General features: G+C 41.6%; 1 protein-coding gene across 4 annotated transcripts in view; it reads right to left on the bottom strand.

Moving 5' to 3' along the window:
• Nucleotides 1-25,069, bottom strand: part of Mob2 (MOB kinase activator 2) — a 77,337-nt gene that overhangs the window by 34,467 nt on the left and 17,801 nt on the right. The window contains exon 1 of one of the 4 annotated variants that reach the window (XM_065481534.1): nucleotides 16,256-16,568. The exons of 2 other annotated variants lie outside the window; for them this stretch is intronic. In XM_065481534.1, coding sequence (XP_065337606.1) covers nucleotides 16,256-16,500 — 245 coding nt within the window. In that variant the 5' untranslated portion in view covers nucleotides 16,501-16,568. Of the gene's footprint in view, nucleotides 1-3,938; nucleotides 4,184-16,255; nucleotides 16,569-25,069 lie in introns of those variants that run through there. One more of the 4 variants, XM_065481538.1, reaches the window with a different exon arrangement.

Below are 25,069 nucleotides of genomic sequence, written 5' to 3'. Positions count from 1 at the left end.
CGACCTACATTATATGGGTCGCGTATGCAAACGGATTATAAAGGGATGCAGCTGAGTAAAATTACATGATTCTCACTCTCTCACAGAGGGGTGTTGACACTCACTGCATGCATAACTGCTAGTGGATATTAATCAAATAAACGACAAACCTGACAAATTCACGCGTCACGCGGGCTAGAACTGTGTCAATAGCTTCATAGCGTGCGGGCAAATATAGCTCTGCAGTTTGGCATTCAGTTAATTGAATTAAATTTTTAAAAAATTGCTAATTAAATCACCTTCTTGAAGGGCTGCAGAAAAATTATTTTATGGATTTTAAATTAAGCATGCGTGACCTTGCTTTCTTGCTTTTCCGAGAGGAGGACAAGTAGAAAATAATAGTCCTCCCCTGATAAACTCAAAAGACAAAACAGTCAGCCAAATTAAAATATATTTGAGTTCTAGGCTAGCTCGAAGAAAATATACGCATGAGTCATCGCAATAAATATACACATACAAATCAACAACAATCATTCTGGCGAAATTAACACCTGCAAAGAATTAGTCGTGAATTAGATTATGACAACGCGAGGTTTCTTGTTTACATATCCTGATTGAGTAAGCACACAAAATAATTGCGTCATTTTGCAAGCGGCCTGACCGGAAAAAAGTGTTTTGAGAAACAATGCGTGCCGCATGAGAGCTCTTTGAAAAATAGAGGCACAAATTAAATTATGTGTGTCATGTGAATCCAGGTCCCTGCAAAGCCAGCACAACAATGCGTAAAAGCTCTTTATTGCAGACTGTTAATGACAAGGTCGTCACTACCGCGGGACCTAAAACTACTATCTAATAATGCAAACTAAAATGAAGAAATTTTCATTAATGTTCATTCAAGAGATGAAATCGCGCTTGGAACTTGCTTTTCGCGAAATGTAAAGTTAATAGCGACTGGTTATATAAAGAGAACGCTTCAACGTACTTATTTAATTTTTTCATCATCACTTTACAAATTAATTTGCCTATAAAAGTTTTGCAAAATTCTACAAACTCAACAACGCTACTAGCGGCGGATTAAGTTAATTGTAAAACGTGCTGTGGCTATTATAAATCTTGATACAGCAGCGTTGAAAGTACAGCAAATTATCTCGTGATTGAATAATCAATTAATTACGAACCTATTTCATATCAGGGTATGGCCTCCAATAAAACACGAAAAATCGCGAGATTTAGAAGGTCTCCTGGATAAATACTTCGATTTTTAGTAAATAATATGAACTTTTCAACCAGTCTATTGCTCACAATCTGATTTAGGCTGTTGCCAGAGAAAAAAAATGCAATTTGACTTTTAAAAAATGAGCAAGCTGCAATGATTTCTGAAAAAGAGCAGCTCGTTAACAAGGACGGCCAACTGTCTGCTTAATTGGGAAAAATTGCGACGCGCCATCCAGCCTGCAGCAGTGTGATCTTTAATTTGGACCGAATCACAAGTGACCCAATTATGGACTAAATTAAAGGGTTGCTCGTCCCGTGCTTGACAGCGACGGCTTGCTGAAGGCGCATGATTGCAAAGGCGCGCGTTGTTCAGAGTGAGCAAAAATTGATTTCGCAACTTTTCCACAGCAAGTTTCCAGATAGGAAAGTTGGAGGAAAGTTTAGTAGGACAGGCAGGCGAGGGTTTTAAATTAATTAATGCGGGGGTAATTTTTCACCGTAAGTCTCAAGCCTGGAATACTCTTTATGGCAAGTGTTCAGTTATATTTTAAAATTATTATCTGAATTTTGTTTGGAGCGAACTCAAACTCGATTTGCGCTTGTGAGATTTTTTGCTCGGCAAACGTAATAATATCCACATATATGTGCACTGCAAATGATCCTTTTGAAATAGAACTGCGTCTCTCAAGCATGAGAAATGAGTTTTAGGTGACAAGCAGCTTGGAGCGCCATTCAAATTCATTTTGCAGCACTATAATAGTCACGTTGCAAAAGGCGTGGCGCGAGCACACTTCACAAATAGGTATTTTTGGATGCCTTCCATCTCTCGGCATCTTGCTAGCTTGCTGGCGGTCCAAGAAACGGGCTGAGCATTTTTCGCCTATTTTTGGTGGTCCCATGACGCTATTACGTCCGCACGAGTCCTGATTACGCAAACGCGCACTAAAGCTGCCAGAGCGAGAGCGGTTTGTTCGTTCCCTGGACGAATTACTGCTGTTGCCACGCTCGTTGCAAACAGCAAAAAGAGACGGCCCAGAGACGGTTAGGCAACCTGCCTGCCGGTGCTTCGCGGCGAATTGCATACCTTGCAGACATCAAAAGGCCGCAAACAGCGGGAGGCAAGCACGCAAGCAGGTCATCTTCTTGTTATTAAATTTCGGCAAAAGTTCATGCGTCTGTTGCCTCTGTGGTTTGCATTTCCGGACCAGAGGCAAACAAGAGACGGAATCTTTGAAAGGTCACAAATCGTTGAGTTGAGAATTGTTTCGGCGCAGACGCACCTTTATTTCATGCGCTTGGGTCACATGTGTTTTGTTAATATTTTATCGCTACATGACATCGTCAGTGAATTGGTTATTCTGCTCTAAGGAGAACTTTACTCTCCTTATTCTGCTCTGAACTTAATTTTGACGGAAAACCTTTTGAATACTATCGTTGCACATATTTGTTTGTTTGTGTTCATTCTAAATTTTTGATCGTTAAAAAAGGACATATGATTTGAACTTCCGTGCTCTCGTTCTAGCAGCTAAAAATGTCCAATTCAAACTCTTGTGACCCATATATTGATTGTGAAGAACTTTCGTTCATGAAACGAATATAAATATTTGCCCTTGAAAGAGATACCAATTATTTGGCCTTGGCCGTACGCAAAACTTTTGGCACTGACTTTTGCTGCATTGCACCGTTGGTCGAGAGTGAGCCGAATAAATAAAGCACACGTTGTGTGTGTGTGTTTGTGTGTGTGTGTGTGTGTGTGTGTGTGTGTTTGGGTATTTCCTGCAGAAATTTGACTGTAGGTCAGTGGGCCGGCGATTATCGATTCCGGCAAAACCACGCTCGTCTCTCAGCTTGAGTGTGAAAAACTTTCCCCCCGCTCATTAAAAAGCAATAGCCACGATAGGGTGAAATGTTTAGAGAAGGTTACTGAAAAGCTGCGGATTGTGGCGTGCACGCTGACACAAAGGCTTTTTGCCTGGCTTTGAATTTGACATCGACCACGCACTCTACTGGTCCATTATTACATGCTGCAAAGACAGGCTGGCGGTGGACAAACAAAAAAGCTGACCTGCTCGCTCTCATACCTGCAGTGGCAAAATAAAGCTGGAAGCACATGAACTTGGCCGGCGACCAGCCCGAAAGTGCTTTTCTAATGCATAAATATTTTATCGGCAAGTCAGCAATAATCTTTTTACCGGGTTTCGAAAGTGCGGTAGCGGCATATTTATTTTCATGACAAATATTTGCCTCTGATACAACATCACGTAACCAGCACTATCGACCAGCCAAACACAAACACATTTTTTCAACGAATGTTGGTGCAGTCAAGGGCAGAGGGTGAAATATCACTGAATCTGATGGAAAATCGATCGTGACAGTGTGTGCACAACAATTCAACGTGGTCGATAAATTATCAAAGTCTTGCGGCCAGCTAGCACATTCCGATGTGCAGATAAATTATTTGGGCTGCCAAGTGCAGGAAACAGCCTGCAGCTTTTATAGCCTTTTTTCTGTTTTCAAGAAACAGCCCATCACAACGAAATAATACGCCTGCTTTAAAGATTTTTTATGTGTGACTTATGTAATACTCTCTAATTTTGCACACACACAAAAATATGACGACGAATAAATATAAACGAATCAAAAACTGAGGAGCATATTACTTTGAAATATATACCAGACCACAATTAAGTGTCCTCAATAACATGAAAAATGTTTTGTTAAGTCGTGCCAGTCAGTTTGTTTACCTTCCGGAGATGCCCCTCTGGATCTTCTTGACCCTGCGACGGAAGCAGTCGCCCTGGAGACGCGCCCTGACGATCGAGAAGCACGTCATCTGTGCCAGCCTAGCGAGAAGGCCCTGGCGCGGGCCGTCGCTGCCTTGGCCGCTACTCGAGGCGCACGTGGTGAGGCCGGATTCGCCGCTGACCCGATACAACGCATACTTTTCCACCCTCGACAGCAACCCCTACATGGCGAGGGCACGGTTGCCGAGCGAGTGGCGGGCGGGCGGGCGGATCAAGCGACGAGTGCCGCATCATCCGCGCGCCGACGAGCCGAGAGAGCCCTACCGAGGCGCCCGCGAAGCACACCACTCTCACAGTTGTCGGCCACTTGAGTGTGATCAACCAAGGGATGCTCAGCCGGCCAACTCTTCTGTATTTATACCAGCAGATCCTTCTTTAGTGGAGATGCGCAAAATAGTAAGAGCGTGTTTTATTTTTGTTTTGAGCATCGCTTCTGGTACTTTTGACTGAAATGCTTTGTTAATTACTGCGCTCATTTTTTGTTTCATTTATCTGGAAGTGACACTTCATGACCTTGCGGAACCAAAATAAAGTTTGTTTGAAACTAATACAGTATAGGAAGAATGAGAGGACATGGTGTGGGTGGATTTTTTACGATTCTTAAAGCACGTTTAGTGCAAGACGAGAGATTTTTACTAGCGTCCATTTGTGGCTGCAATGCGGGCTTCGTTATCATGCAGATGCGCTTATTTTCCGTTGGGACCAGTGCGGGAGTTGGGTGTTTCGCCTTCTCATGGACTTGACTATTCAACCGGCATCTCCACACTTTACAAGCACTTATTTTGGTGTGAGGGTTGTTTGTTGGAAGTATTTCACCCTGCAACCTTCATACAAATGAGGCAAGAAAGATCTATTTTTGTACCTTAGGAAGCGAGTTTTCCTTTTCCCCGTTCAAAATCGTTTTGGTTTCGTAAATTAGATACACATCATTTATACATAATAAACGTCAGCACTCATCGTGACAAGAACCGTTCAAGGAATGAATGCAAATAATTGCGATAATAATTTCTAGACGAATGAACACTTGAGGAAACTTCAATAAATTTGCAGACACCATTAATTTTCCCTGTCCATCAGTCAGCATCTCAAGAGATAAGCACCAACTCAATAAAAATGGAATATTCTGAGCCATTAGACGGTGCGAGAATCGATTCATCAGCAGCAAAGGCAAGGCGCGGCAGCTGTTTTTCCTCTAGAAGCGCCAGCAATAACGCTACCCTCATCATCCTTAAAGCGATCATTCCAGATTTGTCTCAATGCGATGCAAAAGTAGGTCAGCCCACTTTTCCACGCCTGCCGATCCATACACACGGGCCGACATTTTTATTTGTCCTCTCCTGCTCTGGAGTGTGCCATTTCTTCATTACTTTTTTTCCGACCATGCAATTGTGCGCACACGATATTATATTTTTTTCCGAGGGCGGATGGGCGACCGTTTTGTTGTGATATTAAAGCGCGTGTGCTCCCAATTGGCTAAAAGAAAATAAAAGCGCTCTCCTGCTGAAACAATACGTTCAGATTAAACTCGAGTTGCGCTGGCAAAACGTGATCCCGCTAAAAAAAGTTGTTTGTTCTGTAATCATTGTTGTTCCTACCAGAGCCCGCCTGCTGACAGGACGGGTAATGCCTTGTATGGAATTAATTCAGTGCGTAGTCGAGGCAGACGCACCGAAACGTGAAAACAGACAGTACACATAGACGTTAATATGCTTTTCTTTCAAACTCAGCGATGCAGATTTCGTTCGAACGAATTATATCATTTTACATTACTTGCCGAAGATGAGCTTCATCCCCTCTCGATTTTTCAGTTGATTTGACAAGCAAATGTACTCACCTGAAACACAAGAAAAACAATTGATAACGATGTATAATTTTGCATTGTTTAGTTATTCTTAACTTAATTAAGAGACCGAATATTATGCATGTATAATCTTGTCTAAATTTAACAACGAAAGTGATTTGTCAGCGACATGACGCATCGGCGAAATACACATAGCACTTCAGTCATTCTTCGGCGCAGAGAGAGAAAGCCACTTTTGTCAAAAGGGCTCAAAGAAAAGGTAACATCTCAAGAGATGCACAAACTTAACTCCTTAGCAGTAATGACACTCTCAGTCCCTCCGAGGGCGTCAATCAGCTCGTGAGAAGGACAAAAATCGTGTCAGCAATAACAAAACATGAGCATTGCCGCGCAGAGGGCGAACAATTATAAGGTATGACCATTGCCAGCGGGGAGAAGCGAAGGCTGAGACGCGGTTAGTGGTCATTTCGTTCGTCGCTGCAGCCCGCATTATTATGATTATTATTGTGTTGCACGGAGTGCATGCTGCGCGGCAGAAGGATTAATGCAGCAGGAAATTACGCTCGCTTAATAGCAAGCAGAGCTCCGTTGCGGATAAATGCACAGCCAGTTTTATGAGTATTTTTTTACCGTGCGACTTCGCAGGGGAAGTGGCGAAACCACAGCAGCAGATATTTTTTAATTGGATCAGGGCTTTTTCGCCGCAAAAATGCCGTCTGCTGCACTTTTCCACAACATCAACCTAATGCACAATGGGGATTATTCGTACCTGCTTGCTTGCAATTTGCTGCACTTGCTCAAGACCGGTTTCTTAGTTAAAGGCAAGTTGCGAATTTTGTAATTTGCAGCCGACACATGAGACTCGCTATAGAGCAAGTTGACAATGAGTTTCATCTTAAGTGTTACACAGAAGCTTATTTTTTACAACATAAAAGAAAATTGCAATTTTCTGCCTTTATATTACTTTGATTGAATGCTCCCTTAAATTAAGTTAAACATTTATTATTCACAATAAAATAATAATTTTTAATGAAACCTGATGCATGCTATAAATTGCACTAATTGGTTCACGCGTGATTTCAATACGGCAATTTGAGATAATTCCGAATTGCCTCATCCTTTCATTTTTCCATTTTTCAACAATTGATGCCTGAATGCGAGTGTTCACTGCAGACACTGCAGCTGTGCTGAGTCAAAAAAATATGTTCATAAAGCCAGTTATTTTTAATCGTCACGATCTGCTAGTGAATAAGTGACCATGAGCGAAGCTGAGATGATGCTTTCATTTCACTGATTATAGTGAGTCTATTAATAGTCGCCGGGAAAATTCTCACAATTTGTCCATCTGGCGCATTCAACAGGGTTTAGCTGCCTGCTTGACAAAGAAGGGAATGTGACGAGTTTGCAGCAAAAATGATTTTCGCCAGCGTCAGATGTTAGTTAGCATGTGCTGCGGCGGAGAAGCGAGATTCAGAGCTTGGAGAAGGCTCCACCAGATGACTCACGCGCCCTCAAATTGCTCGATCCTTTGTTTCGCTGTGAATGAAGCTAATTTGCTACCGGGGTCATGTCCTCGCATGGTCGGTGTCAAGGTGGCCATTGACCAGGTTCCGTCAATGGCTGGCGATCATCTCAAGCGAGCGCCGAGTTTGCAAAATATGAATGGAATTTTTTTTTTAAATTGACTTACTGTCACTGAACGATAAAAAGTCGATAAAAATATAAATTTTGCTCATTATTTGTTAATATTTAAGCTGGTCTCTTTGAAAATAAAAAATTACATTGTCCTTGTATTTCCGGAATTTTCCGGGCATTCTAGATAATTTTTTTCTCCACAATTTCACTTTCAGCAAGATCATTTCAAACACAGGGAATTTCTTCAAGGCTTGGTTACTAAACTGCGCATTCGAACCACAGGCAAGTCTGAATCCCTTAATATAATATCTAGCAATTGGCTTTAACCATAAATTTCACCGACTACTGTTCTCGTCCTCGAAATTATCCCCGACACTTCTGAAGCGCGCGAGAATTATTTAATCAGAGTGTGTCGACCGTTGTTCAGGAGCTGTGTGTGCGCGCTGCGTTGACTTCTACATGCCGCCGTAAATCTGGTCCCATGCATTAGCCAACGGGCGAGCCAGTCCAGCGCTAAGTGACTTTCAATTGACCCACGTCTTGCGTGGCTTGATGTATTTATTTGCGATTTGTCACTTGTGCAAGTAGCCAAATGTACGATTTATGCGCGGCTCAAACTGAGCGCCTGACTTCGAAGCTGCACGAAAGCAAAAGCAACGATTTGTTATTTTCTTTTTCTATCTCGTTCAGCTTTTGTTGCATTGCTCGCTACGAGAATTACGTGCGACACTGCGCCAGGCATAATGGTCTTTCTCTGTCAGTGCAAAATCAGACCGTGCTGCAGCTTCCTTTCACCTTATTGAATTTTTGATGACGCCTTGCGATAGCGAAATGCCGCCGACTGCTTTTCACCAGTTTCCCCCCCCAACACACTCGTGCTTTAAATTTTCATAGTTATTTGTCAGCTCATTACGAACGCGCAGCTTCTGTGTAAATCATTAAAATCTTTGTGAAAAACTTTTGGCGCAGAGTCAACTGCAAGGAGCGCTTTTTTTCAAAAGATATCCTCGAAAGGGAGAAGAGCAAACATCTGGGGGACTTTCCACTTTTTCATATAAAACTTTTCGGCGCGGTGCACCTGGCTTAACGAGAATATTTTACATATTTATCGGCCACAGCAAAATGGGGAGGATCCTTCTAAGGACCGTGAAAAATCCCTAAACGATGATGAAATATATCCAAGAGTAAAATAATAATAGGATGTAAAAGTCGGGCAATTTTAAGAAATAAACTATCACCAAATTTTAGTCTGATATTTTTAGATATCCTTGTCAGTAAAATGAATAGTTAAAACATTTTTGTTTCTATATTTTTCACGCCCCTTTTAACTATTATTCTATTTTGCATGGTAAATTTGCATACTACTGGATTTAAATTATCACAATAGCGGGGGTCGGTTGTGTAATCAAGGCTGCGGAAAGTCGGATCTATTTGCAGCATCCTTATGCATAAATTAACGAGTGAGAAAATCCTGCAGCTGCTGGACTGCTTTCGACAGAAAAGGCGAAGCAAGGCCAAAGGTTGCGTAGGACGAATACAAGAAGCATCTGGAGAGCACCTTGAATTACTTACTTAGCGCGCGCCCTTAAAGTCGCTTTTCCTTTGTTTGTGCATGTTTATTTGCTCAGGGACAATAAAAAGCCTAAGTCCGAGAACCCACCCACAAGCGAAACACTGAGAGAAATGACATCAGACAGCTCGAGATAAAGGTGAATTAAGACCAAAGAGTGCAGTAATGCTTTTTATGGTGCGCGAGCGTACTGAGAGGGCGCTCGTGCATTTCTGATTGCTGCATTGTATGGGCCCAGCGGTCGATAATGTTCCGTCAATGGCGCAATAATAACAAGAGCGATAGTAAAGTTGGTTGAAAAGCGTGTGTATTCAGCGGAGAAGCCAGGCGTTGCTCAAGACTATGAGCAGAATAGAAGGCCGAGATTAGATTAATTTGGAAGGAGCTGATGCACCAAAGGCCATTAGTTGCGACTTAATTGGCGCGTATAAGCGGCCGAAAGGGTTAACGCTCGCTCAAGTGGAAGTTAAAATAGAGGAAGGCATTATTGAAAATTGGGTTAAGAAGCGGAAGATTCTTAACTCAGATTCTGAATACGCATAGAGTTAAAATCGAGAAAGAGAAGCCGTCGATCAGCTGGTTCTCTTCTTTCCAAATCTTGATGCAGATTAAGAAATTTAATTAATATTGTAATAATACTGTGTTATGAAAAGAGAGAAAATAATCGTTTGTAAACTTACAAAGAGTACTTGTCGTATTAAAATTTTATAAATTGAGCAAAGCGTTACGATTGACTTTAACAATTTCCATGTGCAATCAAAATCGAGAGGCTTTCAAACCACTTGTTGTTAACTCAGTGAATTTGATAAGAGCGCCAGCTGGGAAAACCGCAACGGCGACAAACCAGCAGTGTACAGCACATTGGTGTAATCACACGGGCACACGAATGGCTTTTCGTTTCCTGCCTCCAACACAGCATGAGAACAATTTCTCGCAACTCGTGCAAACAATCATTCCTCGGACAAGTGAAAACAACATGGTGCCAATGCAGTGAAGAAATCTCAATTTTCCGAATGAATGATATTGAAATCACGTGCTGAGCCAATATTGCCAGGTGAAATTGTCGTCATCGCCCGTGGCAAATCGCACTCGAGAAAAAGAGTCGTTTGTCGACAAAAGACGACGCAACGTTGCCTTCTCGATGGAGCGCGACGGCAAAAAAAACATTAACCCGAGAGCCGAAGAAAGAAAATCGGCGAAACGACGGGCTGAATCGAGTATCGGCGTGTAACGCGATTTGAGGTCCTTCAACTCAGAGCAGACGGGCAATCAGATTTTGGACTAACCAACTCTTTTGCCCGAGAATGTGTTGACACTCTGGTTTATATTTACCAGCTGCGAGTGCCCAGCAGCAAAAGCGTCAGCAGATTCTTGTTTTCAATCCACTCAACCTGAACCAAGCTCTCAGAAGCTGCTCACTACCAAAATAGAACTTCAGCGATTAAAAATGCTGCTGCAGTGTCTTAAGTGCTGCGTGGAGAGAGAAATGCAGCTCTTTAAAACACCAGATTTTGCGCTGAAGTGGATTTGGCAGAGCACAAACAACTAACTACTTTCTCAGCGATGAAACCCCATACGTTTATTTACTCTAAGTGTTTGTTTTTCCATAATAACATCACATGAAAAGCGAATGTAGAATGCCTTTGCGACATTTTGCGAGACATTGCTTGGTTAACACACTCAACTTTGCCAACTTTAGATGTTATTTTGTGTAATAGTGCAGCTAGTTGAAATTCACGAATGGTCAGAAAAAGTTTCGCCGTTTTAGAGTAAAATGTGTTTCCCAATCTATCAACAATATGGGGGAATGGATTGTCTTGATTCTTAATTATCGGTTAATGTGCTTAAATTACGAGAGTCAAAAATGCGCGTGATTCTAGCGAATAAATTTATGATCTAGGATACTCTTGAAAGTGGGAGACATTAGAAATTTAAAAGTATGCGAGCTGTGAATTCTGTGTAAGCTGCATACTTTTCCAGGAAGTCAACCTTCGCAGCAATCATTATTGCAATAAACAATGTTATCAAGAGAACGTCGCGCAAAGCAGCAGGTTTAATTATGCACGGGACACTTTGCGCACTCATTGCTGTGACCTTGACCTGCCCCAACCGCTATTACACTCCTCCCTAGGAAGCCCATTAAAATTTCGTGCTGACGGCATTGTTTAATTTAAAATCTGCTGTCAAGCATAACGTTTTCATTTGCGAGGACGGATGTGCCATTGACTTTGTTTATTTGTAATATTTACGTCTGCTCTGCCGCAGCATTTATTTATTTACTTTGCTTTTTAGCCAAGCCGCACGCAAGACAACCTACTGAGCAATCATCCAGGTTGACCAAAAAGGGCTGAATAAAAAAATACGTATGCGAGTATCGCACGCATTATTTTCTTTTCGTAAAGCAGCTGTCTGTCGTCGCTCCTCAATCTGGTTTTCAAGCGACTCGCTGCAGATCATTCCTTTCTTCCAGTCGATTTGAAAGAGAATGAATGCACGGCTCAAGGAGCGGGCGGGCGTGACACGCATAATTTTTCCAAGCACCATTTGCTCACGGTGAATGTTACGAACCAACCATTGTGTCAATTTAACAAATTGCGCTCCATAGCTGCCCGGATGGCAACAACAACAACTGCTGCAATTTTTATTTCGATGAGCAGATGATAAAATTTATATTATATTATTGAACCAACACTCGCGACACGCTCTTGACTCTTGCACGTTCCATGAAAATGGAAGCTATAGTTAAAAATATCTCTGCGACATTTGATTGACAAATATGAATGACCAAAGCTACATTTCCAATGGAAAAAAATATCATTTGCATGTATTTTGCATGTATCCGTGCCAGTCTCGAGTTTTATCGTTTTCAAGCAGGTCAGCATTGAAATTTCACGGCGTCGCGTGCAAAAAAAACTTGGAAGTGGTGTCCAAGTGTGGTAACTGTCCCTGCATGGGAAAGCCATAGCCAATCTGCATTGCGTCTTATTTTCTCGACCACAAACTATAGCTAGCAACTTCAGCTAAAAGCCACACACCCTTTCAAGTTCCATTCCGAACTCTTCTTATCTCAATAAAAAGGCAGGCCCTTAAGATAGGCCGAATTAATGCGATTTTTATTACTATAATAAGTCTCCAGAGGCAGATTCAGTTTAAGTGCAGCCGATCTTAATGCGGTATGTACATAAAAGTCCATCACACGCAACTACGCTTTCGTGTCACTTTTTTTCAATTGCACGCCGGCCTGAGAGAGCGTCGTTTAATCTGTACTGATCCCGCTGTGCTCACAAATAATCAAGAACGCGCGCATTACTACTCCCCTGCCAGGATGCAACCAGCTCGGCACTGCGCAGCATTCTGATGTTTATTATGCTGCTCGCTAGGCAACACATAAAGTGCGGTCATCAGAATTATGTGTGCAGAGTTGGTATATTAACGCCTGTTGAGGGGCAACCCGGCACTTGGGGTGGCTTGATTGCGCGTCGCTGCTCACACTGCGCCTTTACTATAAATTTCGCACCCATTCTCTGCGCTTGGCTTCGTTGGTAATGTGATTAAACTTGTTTTTGTCGGGGAAAGTATTGTTTACCAATTATTTTGCCTTGCACCAAGGGGGTTGTTACACGGCAATAAAGTTTTATACCCAAACAGGGCAGACAATGCAAGCAAAAGCCAGTTGCAAATAATGAATTTGCAGCTCGCTTCTAATTGTAAGCTGTAGATATAATAGAAGAGAACTTTATTAACTGACAAAGGCTAAACTTTGCTAATTATTAACAAAAAATAAGAAAAGTAAAATGCCACAAAAGTTATTTTCACGCAGCTGTATTTCACGGCTTATTTTAAACAAGAAAATATGAAAATTTGTGATTTTGGAGCCACATTTAATGAATCAAGAAAAATGTCTCACCATGGCATGGTTTTTAAAGAGGTGAAGATGGAAGGAATAAGGTAGCTTATTGTTAGTTCGATTAAAATATATTAAGGTTGAATCAAATTCCTGGCTGATGCAACCGAACAAACATCTGTCAATCGACAGAGCCCACCAAGTAGTGTACATATTTATTTTATACAAAATGTTAGCTGGCAATTTTGCAGAGTCAAAAGATTTACAATGATTGGTACGGATACGAATCCACCCAGAATAACAAGCTGCGTCAGATGCAATTTCCTCTTTCCTCACAAACAACAGGCTTACGAGTTACGATTCATGTTATTATGAAAGGACAGACGCAATGCGAGTTATGATGAGATTTCGCCGAGTAAATCACGTACATTCGCTCTACTTTGCACGTAGTGACAGACAGCCCTGCATGTGCAATGCTCATTATTTGTGTTGCATGCCAGTGATAAGCTCGAACGCGGAATAATCGGCACCCTGCAGTCTGCTGGCATGCATCTGTGCGGCTAGGAGCATCTCTGCAACGATCGCGGAGAGGCTTTCGTGTCTGTCTCTCTTGTCGTCGCACGGTTTATAGCACACGCTGTGATTTTGTGCTGATTATCGCCTGACCCACCTTTTCGCAACGTATCGATTTTAATTGCTCTCGCCACGCAATGGCCGCGTTTGTGTAATTTATCATTTCAGAACGCTGCAAATATATACGTCAGTTACCAAGTGCTTAGAATTCTCTGACCTATATACATTTCCAGTTAGCGATAAAAAGACAATGAACAAAATTCTAGTAAACAAATCAATGTTTTGTTTCAAAGCCGATGTCGAACTTTCACTTAACATTTTTCACGCAGACACAGAACATCAAATCCTAAGTTATGATTTATTTTAACATCTCTGTGAAGGGAATAAATCACGATTTGTAAACGAAACATGAACCTGAACGTTCCTTTTAACAACTAACCCATTTGGGATTTCACTATCACAGCTTTGGTTTATGGTTTTGTATGCTTTTTGCTTGATTAATTTAGTGGGAAATGATCGGGTCGCTGAACGCATTTGGCGCATCACGCAGCACGTTCAATTTTACTTTAATTCTTCCACTGACGCGTTCGTTCCTCTGATCACATCGAGAAGTGCTTTGATTCACGAGACGTGCGTCGTGTCTAAAATAAGAACAAAAATAGCGGCATCGCGACTGCTGAATGGCTCACACGCGTTCTATTAATTGGCAGCTGAAAAAGCGTCAGAATCTGCGTCTTTTACATTTCACAATAGGACACAAATGCATCATGGCATGCTGAGCCTTCGTGGCTTTTAATTCGACGCTGGCAGAATTATCAACACTCGCGTGGAGCGGGAATTCGGTTTTCGCTGTGGTTTCAGCGCATCCTGTCAGATCAGAGGTTGACAACTTTTGGGAAACAACCTTGCTGACGGCACGTTTGTTTTGAAAAGTGGAAACTCAAACAAAGTAATGTATCAAATTTCATAGAACACGAGACTAAAAATCAAGTTCAACGTCTCCATAGAACATCTATTAACGTCATTTCTCGCCCTCTGCTCGTGCTGCTTATCGCCTGCTTCGTTATTTAACAATTGACTGACAAACCAATGTTTGCGCAAATAATTCTATTTATACACAATGCTCCAAACGGCAACTCAGATTTCCAGCCTAGATAAAGAGCAGCTCATGAAATTTGAGCTGCAGCTGAGGCGCTGGCTCAGAAAATGAATGCATGCACACGCGGCCAAGAGATAAGCAGGCAGTCAGCCAGCCGGAGGAGATGAAGTAATAAATGCGCGCCTGCTTAATTCATGTGTGCACTTTTAGCACTTTCGCTTTTATTGCGACCAGATTCTAGTTGCGCCGTTTTATGAATCACTCTTGCAGATTTGCGCCTCCTGGAATAGCCTGAGAGAGCGTGACTTCGCGCGCGTCTTGGCTCGGATTTTGGAGGAATTTCAAAAGTATTCACATGTGTCAGAAGCGACGATGCGCATCTCAATGATCACCAGCTGTGTAATTATCCAGCTTCAGGAAAGCAACACGAGTAAACTTGATTAAAGAGCGTAGACGTGCCTTCTATCACGAATTAAAAATAAAATTGTGCAAACAGCTAAATTAGATAAGTCGGTAGAGCTCTTATCGGACAAATTTTGCAATGAAAATGGCCAAGTGCTGCAGAGTTTATTGTCATTAGTAACTTGCTTTGAGTGGAGAGCAAACAAGTTCAGAGATTTTAAATCGGTGGCACGCAATAAGATTGATTATAATTAAGTAGGGCTACTCGTGTTTTCTTTCCTGGTCCGCATTTCAAGCTGCCACTTTTTTGCGCAGATCTCCAAAGAGCGAGACAAATTGTTAAAAGCGGCCGCTACTCGTCAACAGGGCGACTTTCACAAAAATGGGCCAAGGCCCGACTTTGGCCGGCTGATACAATGCGGCTGCGAATCTGTCACAGAGCATCTTCATTAATCGCCGAAGAAAAGACTAATCCACGCGGGTCAATTCATAAACATTGCCTCTTGAATAACGGGAGCTATAGGCCCCAGTAATTAAAATTTCAGCTCTGCACATTCTTTTAAAAAGGACAGATACTGCAAAATCCAGGAATGTCCTTGTTACCAATGCTTGAACTCATCCCTTAGGGTTCAGTTGATGACAAAATTGACCTAAGTAACACTGTCAATGTTGAGAAAATGGTGAGGACTGTCTCCTTATTTGAAATCCTATTTTATTTCACAACAAAGAGTTGCCCTTGAGGGTTCCATTCGCTGTTGGACAAACCTCGACGAAAGGAATCGAAATCTGCCAAGAAAATGTGCTCAAGCGCTGTAAATTTTGGAGAAACTTTAAAAAATTTGAATTTTCACTAAAGCATGGTGCTTTTTTATTACTGCAAATAGTACAAAAAATTGGTTACACTTTAAATATCAACCCTTCTTTGCAAAATGGGGTTACCAAATAATAAAATGAACAACCACTAAAATTAGATCAAAAGTTTAGTGGTTTCTCAAGCCGTGACCGAAAATTGAATCAATAGTGGCAGTTAAAGGCCAGACTTAACTTAATATTACACGCCCCTTTTAATATAGATGTTAGCGAAAGTCCTTTCAAAATTAGAATTATTATTTCCAAAACAGGTGTCAGAGCATGCTCAGTCATCAAAGAAGTCAGAATGTAGTTTGCCGAGTATTTTTAATGTCGCTTGAAGATCAAGAGCAAAAAATAAAAAAACGCTATCTTTAGCGTTCTTGCCGCTGCTGATAAGAGAAAGGCTGTTTAATGATAAAAATCCTCATTTCTAAGTTTTGACTGAAAAAATAGCTTAGAAAATCAGTGTTTGAGGACTCACGCGACAAGTCCTCCGAAGAAGGCGACCGGCGCCCCGCCGATCAAGCGTATTTTTCGATGGCAGACATCCAATATGGACACTTTGGGTGCAATGTTCTGGCTGTGGCTTTGGGGCGAGTGCTTCCTGGGAGGCTGCACTTCGGTAAAGGAGCCGGCCGAGGAAGAGGACGAGGCCGAGTGCGACGTGTGCACTGAATTGATCAGCGAGCGGAAAACGCTGTTCGATGATTCCATTAGCACACTCATCTCTCCTCCGTTCTGCACATCGATCCGCGCACACTGACTAGCTTCGGTGGACTGACTGAATGCTAACTATGACGAGATGCATTAACTTTTGCCGCTACCACCTCTCTGTTTTTTACGGCTTCCCCACCCACCGCCCGCCCGACCGCCCGCCGGCGGCGGTGTCGCGCGCGATGTTTGTTTATTTTTGCTTGCGCCGCCAATATAATATGCTAACGGCGATGCAGCTTTTTCGCGATTGCGATTGTGGCGCCCAAATTGGCACGGTCGAGCCCCCAAAAATATAACGGCTATTTTCGGTAGATTGTTGTTGTTTGCGTACGACATTGATGAATTCTAATTTTGGAAACGATTTTGACATGGCAAATTAGTATTTTCTGTTGCACCATTTCCCCTTTTACGAATATATGCTATCGCAAATTTCGTGAGTCAAATGTTTAGTTGTTTTTGAAAATATGTTTCACTTGAATTGCGTCACCTCATTCCTTAATACAATTTAATCGTGCGTCTGTTACTCTTGAACTAAACTGAAAAGAATGAATCACTTCATATCCACTTTGTGAACCATTTTTACCTCCATTATCAATTCTCATGGTACGACAGGATGATTCATTCAGCTTCTGGAAATTGTTGATAACGCTGCTTTCATGGCACCACAAAGCAAGCCAATTTTTCTGCACTGACTTGGCGGAAGGCTCTGTTCCGGTGCGGTGGTTGTGTTTGGTACTAGGTTCTCAGCCAATGGCACTGTGAAATCATATCTCGTACATAATTCTATTGGAGGCGTTTGTCACAGACCGCAATACCAGGGGAATAATCGCTAACACTAAATTGGTCGCACGCACGCAGTTTAAAAATTTAAAAGCCACGCGCGATAAATTAATGTAAGGAAATTCCTTGTCAGAGATATTTCCAGGAGAACTAATCTCAGTTGTTATCTATGTACTCTCTTTTCTCGTGCACACAACGACACGTGCTCTTCCTCCCCGGTCGGATAGGAAACAGCTCGTTTCATTCTTTTGGTTCTTTGTCGTCATCTTCGCCTACATTTATGACCCTATTGTTTTCGTTTCATGACTTATTATCTATCACCTTTTGTGAGTAAGCAAATGTAGGCCAGCTGCATGCTTAACAACGCTCAAAGTTGGCTTTTGCGCCTCGAAATTTTGCAACTAGGCAGGCTGTGAAGCAGAAAGATTGACGGTCCGATCAGAATTTCCAGCTTTACTCAAAGGTTAAGTTCATACCCAGTAAATTTTTTCCTTAGCAGTTTAGGTAGGCATAGGCACTAAACTTGCTGAAACAATTCCTAAAATGAGTTCCAACAAAACCTAAATATACTTAAAAAAGAAACTTCCTGTTATGATTGTATTTAAAATAGGAAGCCCGATAACTCAAGTAAAAACATGGCCTGCACGTTTTTACTCAACCTGAGGGATACTAGTCGGTAATGACATTGATATTAGACTGTACAAAAAAGGTAAGCAGGTGGTTTATAATTGATGTGAATATGACTGGAGATTTCAGACGGTTAGTATGATGACTTCAACAAAACCTACAGTTCTAAATATTATGAAAACTTTCAACTCGCTGAATTTTGACTACATGCAGAGTGCGTAAAAATTAGAACAATAATAAAAACGAAGAATGTTTAAGAAGTGAGAAGGAGTTCTCGTAAAATATATAGAATAGGAAATACACAAATAAACCCACATTCATCGGCATTGGCGTGAGAGGAAATGACGGAAACAGGACCGTGGCTCATTATTCACTTCCTATCACTAGCATACATTTTTGTTCAGAAAAGGATGTGATTTTGGCGAAACAACAAATAAGACTGGCTTGATTATCACGCAAGACTCATCCTCACTTTATCTTGTCTTGCGCTGACGAATAGCACAGTGCATTACCAAGGCCATCACGCCATCAGCTTGACACTCCTTATCGCTTTAGGCGGTAATTGCGGTATTATAACTATACCAAGATCACACTTGTAACTTACTCTTGATTTCCTAGTTCATATATTTCTTAAAAACAAATGCATAATTACTCGGTGTGAAATCCATGTCAGTTTTTGGAGCAAATTTGCTACGCAATTAAGGTGCGAGCCGATATTAAATGGCAGCAGTCCCCAAAAATAGACTCAATCCGCGGCACGTAAAAGGAAACGATGAAGCTCTTTTATTTTCCCAAGTATCTCGATACCCTCAGAGGGGTTGATTCTTTCTGATAGAGCTCCCTCTTAGGCATTCTCTTAAAATGTCAAGAGCTATGCTGTTCTTTTGTAAAATATTTTCTAAAAGAGAGAGGTTCTCCTCGCCTTCTTTCAGGCGCGCTCTTTTTTACATTGATCCCTGATGCCAAATATAAAAATGTGCTCTTAATGGTTCCTGTCACGACAAAAGAAAAATGCATTTCAATTTTTTTTTCTGCCAAAAATTTTTATTTGGCACTCTTGGCTATTTATATTAATTTAACTAATGATTATGTAGCTATTATTCAAAAACATTAGGCGTGCAGTGAAATTAAATTCGATTGCTTTCCACTTGTCTCGTAAAGGAAGCGCCCAAAGAGCTAATCTAATTCTAATTAATGGTCAGAGCTTGTTGGGCTCTCACGCCAGGTTCCTAATTAAAGTTATTTGTTCTACGCAGCACATGGAAAGGACTCCCGCTGACGTGTTTATGGTTGTAATTAATCGTTTGATTATGAAAGTGAGACAGCCACAAACGCATGCGGAATTCAAGAACGCTGAATTCGTGCCCGACCTTGAGATTAATTAGCTCAAACAATTTTGTGTCCTTTTCGCCAGAGGAGATTGACTCACAAGCACAATGTGGATGGCAACTCTTCTTCTTCCCACACTGCCCAGAGAAATAGAAAGGGAGATTAATTTTTAACCTTTGTTAAAAGGCTGCTGACTAATATCGCACTGTTCTCTTTTTTACCAGCAAGCGAAAATTTAGACGGCCTAATTTTCACACACCCGTGCGACAAATTCAGCAATTTTTTCTCGGTTTCTTTAGAAACAGCGGCTGAACTCGCTTGCTGGAGACGCTGAAGACGAGAAATTCTCAAAACTGACGAGTGCGAATGAAGAGCTCTTTGCTGGCAACTTTGCTCCCATTCACAGTGCACGATGAATGCAGCAAGGTTAATTATTGCTCTCTGATGTTGGCGCAGTCTGTGTTTGCTCAAGTTTTGAGCCCCAAGTTGAGGGACAACACTGCACAAACTTTGTGTCGAAGCGCGTGCACACGAATAAACACAATTAGATGTCGCACAGTTGAGGAAAACGAAAAATTTCGCTGTGATTAGCATTAATTTCAACTGTTGGTCCTTTAAAGAAATATTTGTTAAACAATACTCTGCTTAACTGATGTTCCAGGGCTTTATTTAACGCTCAGCTTCACAATTTCATTGAACTATAGGACAGTAGGTACAGCACCTTGTTAAATAGAGCAGTTCCAAAGATTTTTTGGTCTAGTCAAATATTAAATGAATCGCATTTGAGTCAATGAGGGATTAAATATTCCCAACAAAATTTCACGCCTTTTTATAGATTTTACAGCCCCCACAATTTTTCCTCTATTTATTTGCAAATATTATGTAATTATTGTTCTTTATAAAGGTATACGATTAGTTTGCTAATCTAGAATTGAATTATTGAAAAAAAAAACAATTTTATCACATGATGGCGATATTCCGACAACACAGCGTGAAAATAAATTAGGACAGCGCTTTGCAGAGCGGAACAACGCAATTTCATTCATAATCAATATAAATTGCAAGTGCAACCTCACCATCCGGCACCCTTATTAAGCAAATTGCTCGCCCACAAAGGAACTTTTCCCAGTTTAGTTGTGCACGGAAATCAATTTGAGGCTCCGATCGATTAGACGCGCTTTATCTGATCCTAATAGTTCTAAACGACCAAATTCCTCAGTCGTATCCCACGAGCTACCAACCCTTTTACGATCTCTGGACCACGCATTGGGAGAGAATGTCTCTAAATTTAGCCGTGGCACACATTATGTAAATACACATTATACGCACTGGGCTAATTATACCTCAAAGGTACAATAAAAGAGAGGAAAGTAAAGAGAGCGTCGGCCTCTTCAGCCTCTATTTATAGCGGTCGCTCTCCAAATTAATGTTTGAATTATGGACCGATTCGTGTGGGCGGCGGCCCAGAATAGAGAGACCCGAACTCTTTTCTTAACTCCCGCGCCGAAAAGAAAACTTTTCTCCGTTGCAGCACCCGCCCATGGCAATATTAATGATGTAACCGAAACGGGGCGGCCTTCCTAATGGAAAACATTCAAAATTTAGTCTCCAATTTTGCCTTCTGCGAAAATGGTGATGGTGAGCAAAAAAGATATTATTTATCACGGGAAGAAATGATTAATTATAAAGACATATTTGGATCCAAATTATAGCAAAGAGGAGACATTAAAGTCAGTTGATATAGAGTCAAACTTTTGTGTGCCTTTGCCTAGTTTCCACGGCCACATAATTTCCAATGCAAACGCCTGAATTTTTCATCAAGCCGCAGCCTGCTGGCGAATAAATAACTGTGCGCTCTTTTGCCACCGCACGCGTCCCTAGAGCAATTTTCGGCGTCTCATTTTTTTCTGCACAGAATTACATAACGATTTGGCGCGGCCAAAAAAATAAGCAAACAGGCGAAGAGGAAGTTTCTGGCTTGCCAGCAGGCGAGCCCGAAAGTGACACGTCTCATCCTTTTACATTCTGCCCCAATATAATGACATGTAAAACACCGTTTCTTGCACGCGTGCTGACGTCAGCGAGTTTAAATCACGACATTCGTGGTGCCATTATCCTCTCTTTCTCTGTTGCGGCGACAACAAAAAATGCGCCGAGATGAATTTCTATCCGTGTATGCGGGGGTCCAACAATTTTAAACGCAGCCAACTGCACCTTTGGCTGCATGCATGCTCCTGCGGTGGATCGTTCGTTAAAATTGCGCTCGCCTCTTCTCTTTGTAACCCTACCACGCGAATCTCCGGCCAAATTAGCCAAGCGAAAAGCGAGTGCAGCAGGCCGAGGAGGAAAATGAATGCGGGCGATCGCACCGCACCGCACTGCACACCGACAGCAAAAAGTGGCCGCTCAGATAGACATATGGGCACGGCCAGATCGACACACACAGATTGTGTGGAGGCTGAGCCAGTTCCGAGCCGAGGAGCAGCAGCACATAAAATCAGTGAATGCAATGAAAATGCATCAAATCGTGACGTAATCATGTGTGATTAAAAAAAAATTATGTCCAAGTTGCGAGTTTTTTTTTCTTCAAAATGTGATGCGCAAAGTGAGTTTCACTGTGCTGCAAAAGAGAGCCAGCATTGGTTGATAATAAATTAGGGTGTAGGATAGTTTCACTTTTAGCAACTAAACGTGTATTCGGATTGTTCAGCGTAACTCGGTGAACTGTGCTTTGGGGGCAAATTCAGGTTGAAACAACGGCAATAATGCACTTTCACCGCACAATAAATTTTCTCTCCTCCTGTCGGCTGGACCCATAAACGCGACAATACGGCTCTTTTGCCGAGGGCAAACAAGCTTTTATGACATTTACAAAACGCGTGCCGCAAGAGGAACACTTACAAATTATTCGTCAAATTATGCTTATACTGCGGACAAAGCACCTGTTTCTGATTGTATCGGCTAGTCCTTGCAAAGATTTCATTTTTAAACGCTTATTCACGAAGTGTTTTGTAGCATTTATTAACTTTTGCCACTGACACACATGGGGATTCAAATTTTATGTTTACCGACCATTCATATTTTAAATTTATTATTCCGCGATTCGGCTAAAAAACAAACATCGTAAACTGAGGATGGCTTTGAAAAATACAGTCATAACATAAAATATCCATGTATGCGACACTCATGTTTTCTCTGAAAGGCAAATTTCGCACAGCTAATGTGGCAGTGTTTTGTTTAGCATAGTCAACCGTGCGCTTGTCTGGCTACAGAAAAACTCGCACAGTCTGGGCGTTTTTATTTCACATACTGACTATTCATGTGAGCTGTTTGCTTGAATTTCAAGAGTACTTCCTCGTGAGACAGACGCAATGTAAACACCTGATCTCATTTGGCGACACGAGCCGTAAACTGAACCCATTCATACGCGGCGGTGAAATTTTTTAACGGAGATATCCTCAGAGCCCCCAGATGAATTAGGGCTGCAACCAGTAACCGAAACTAGCAGAGCAGGATTCTACTGTAGAAATATGGAAAAATAAACAGTTCGCCACGTACCGAGGAAGCTGCATTTTTTAAATTTCTTCTGATAATGATAGAATCTACTAAGTTTAATTAATTTTCTTTGAAGTTAATCAAGCGAGGGAAGCATCTTATGTCTACTTAGCTGCCCCTTTTAAAAGTTTGAAGGAGTTATAGCTATAGGATATTATCTAGACCACCAAAATGAGGAATGCGTGGCTGTTTGCTCAACAAATCAGGTCTTTCCTGCGATCCGGCCAGGAGGGTGACAGGCACAATATTTGTGCACCAATAAAAGAACAACACTTAAACAAGAAGTTCGTCCAACCCAGACTCTTTCATAGCTTCGAGCCACTTAACTTTTTGCTTAGCGGTCCCGATTGTGTCTGCGTCAACGACTCCGAGTGGAAAAAAGCATCCATTCAACCAAGACGAGGCGGCCCAATTAGCCTGATTTCCGGATAACTATTTTCTGACAAAAAAGAAGCGCCCGATTTTCGCAGACACAGTGCATGCGTGCAGCGGCGTTTCAAACTATCTCCGCTGAGACATCACGCAGACGATTTACAAGTTTCTCCAGTGCATTTCGCACGATCGCGTTATCATCCGTCTGCTGAGAATATCACACTCGCCTTTTTTATTTTACGGCAGCAACAGCAGTTTGCTTTCGTCCGGCTCAATTCATTTTTGCAATGGGAAATTTTCGCTGCCAAACTAGATTCAAAAGTTTCACTTCGGTAAAACTAGATTCTGTGGAGAGAAAAAGTTGATCTCAAAGTCAAATGTGCACGGGCTTCTTTCTTCGCCTCTTTTTACACGATTGCCATTCTATAGGCAACAGAATTGAAAGTGGGTAGAATATAAAATGTATGAAATGATAAACATTTTCTCAACGCTTTCAATTTATTAAAAAAAAAAAACTAGATTAAAGGACCAATGTGGAACAAAGGATGTAACTGTTGCACACAGCTGATTCAGAGTCAGCTGCTGCTCTGAAGGGTGGGGGTGGTGATGTGAGGCGCAAATTGAATTAGTATATAAGCGGCTAGCGAGGCTAATTAATCCTGCTATTGAAATAACGCCCCCACTTTGTGGTCAACCAAAAAGCTGCTTGGTGGATGCTGCCATGTGGAGCAGCACCACTTCTGAAATCAATACTCAGCTGCTGCCGCTGACTCACCACTGCCGGTGTCAGTGTTTGAGTGTATTTCTCTCGATTTCGCAATCATTGTGAATTATAACTCCTCTTTTTATATTGGCCTGGGCGTGACACCACGTAGGGAAAATTTCGGTTTACGGGTACGGTCTGATTTTACTGCGTTGATGTTGTTCCCTAGATAACGAACATTGCCTGAAGACGTGACTCATCCTCAGGCACACAAACACACTCCTTATCACTGACACCGGGTGTGTTTGCCAACTTTGCAGAGCGCTCTGTTGGCTTTTGGCCGATTGCTCCAGGCATTTTTTAATTAATAACTGCGATGGCGGAAACGATTGCGTTTCATTTCGTCTGCCAGCTCGACATCCAGTTGATTAATTGGCACGATGGAAATTTAGACGCGAAAAATATTTGCATCACCCGAATCCATGGCAAAATAATTTAGGACCTAATATATCAAAAACATGATACATATTTTACTGCAAGATCTTCTAAGAAGCTTTAATAATATTTTAAACGGGAAAGCAATGCCTATTGCAATAGTTGAAAATATTTACTTGATCTATGCAAAAAAGAAAGGCAAATCAGGACTGTAGGATTTGTATTGCGTAAAGCAGGTAATAAATAATATTGCATAAAATGTTGTTCTCTCCGAATCTGAAAACGAAATCATTAAAGGTAAAACGTGAGCTTTCCAGAGATAGCAAGCTATTTTTAAGTTAAATTCTGTAAAAGCCATTTTATATAAATAAACAAAACATAATTTATCGACTAGCAACTCAACTACATATTATTTAGAGACTCTGTAAAACCAAATTTATAGCTAATCGTGCGTCTTCCTACTATTTTTACACATTGCAATATGGGCAGCAGAGGAAATTGATTATCGATCAAAAAAACTATGCTGCAGGGCGCTATTAAAAATTTCTCCGTGGCGCCTCGCTCACTCTCTATAAGGCACCAACTGCTGCCGCACTACATGCACAGAGAGAGAGAGAGATATTTTTTCTGTGCGACGCAAATGGCATGTTCGCATTCACATCAGCTCAAAATTATTACCAATGGGATATATGTGATATTGCGTGCTGCACAATGAAATTTATTATGGCCGGGCGTCTGCTCCCAAATAGATTTCAAGCAGACGTGCTGCTCTGCTCTGGT

This window comes from Cloeon dipterum, chromosome 2, assembly GCF_949628265.1.
Source record: "Cloeon dipterum chromosome 2, ieCloDipt1.1, whole genome shotgun sequence".
In the NCBI taxonomy this organism is placed as follows: Eukaryota; Metazoa; Arthropoda; class Insecta; order Ephemeroptera; family Baetidae; genus Cloeon; species Cloeon dipterum.
Note: the sequence above shows the minus strand (reverse complement) of the source record. Positions and strands in the feature narration are given on the sequence as shown.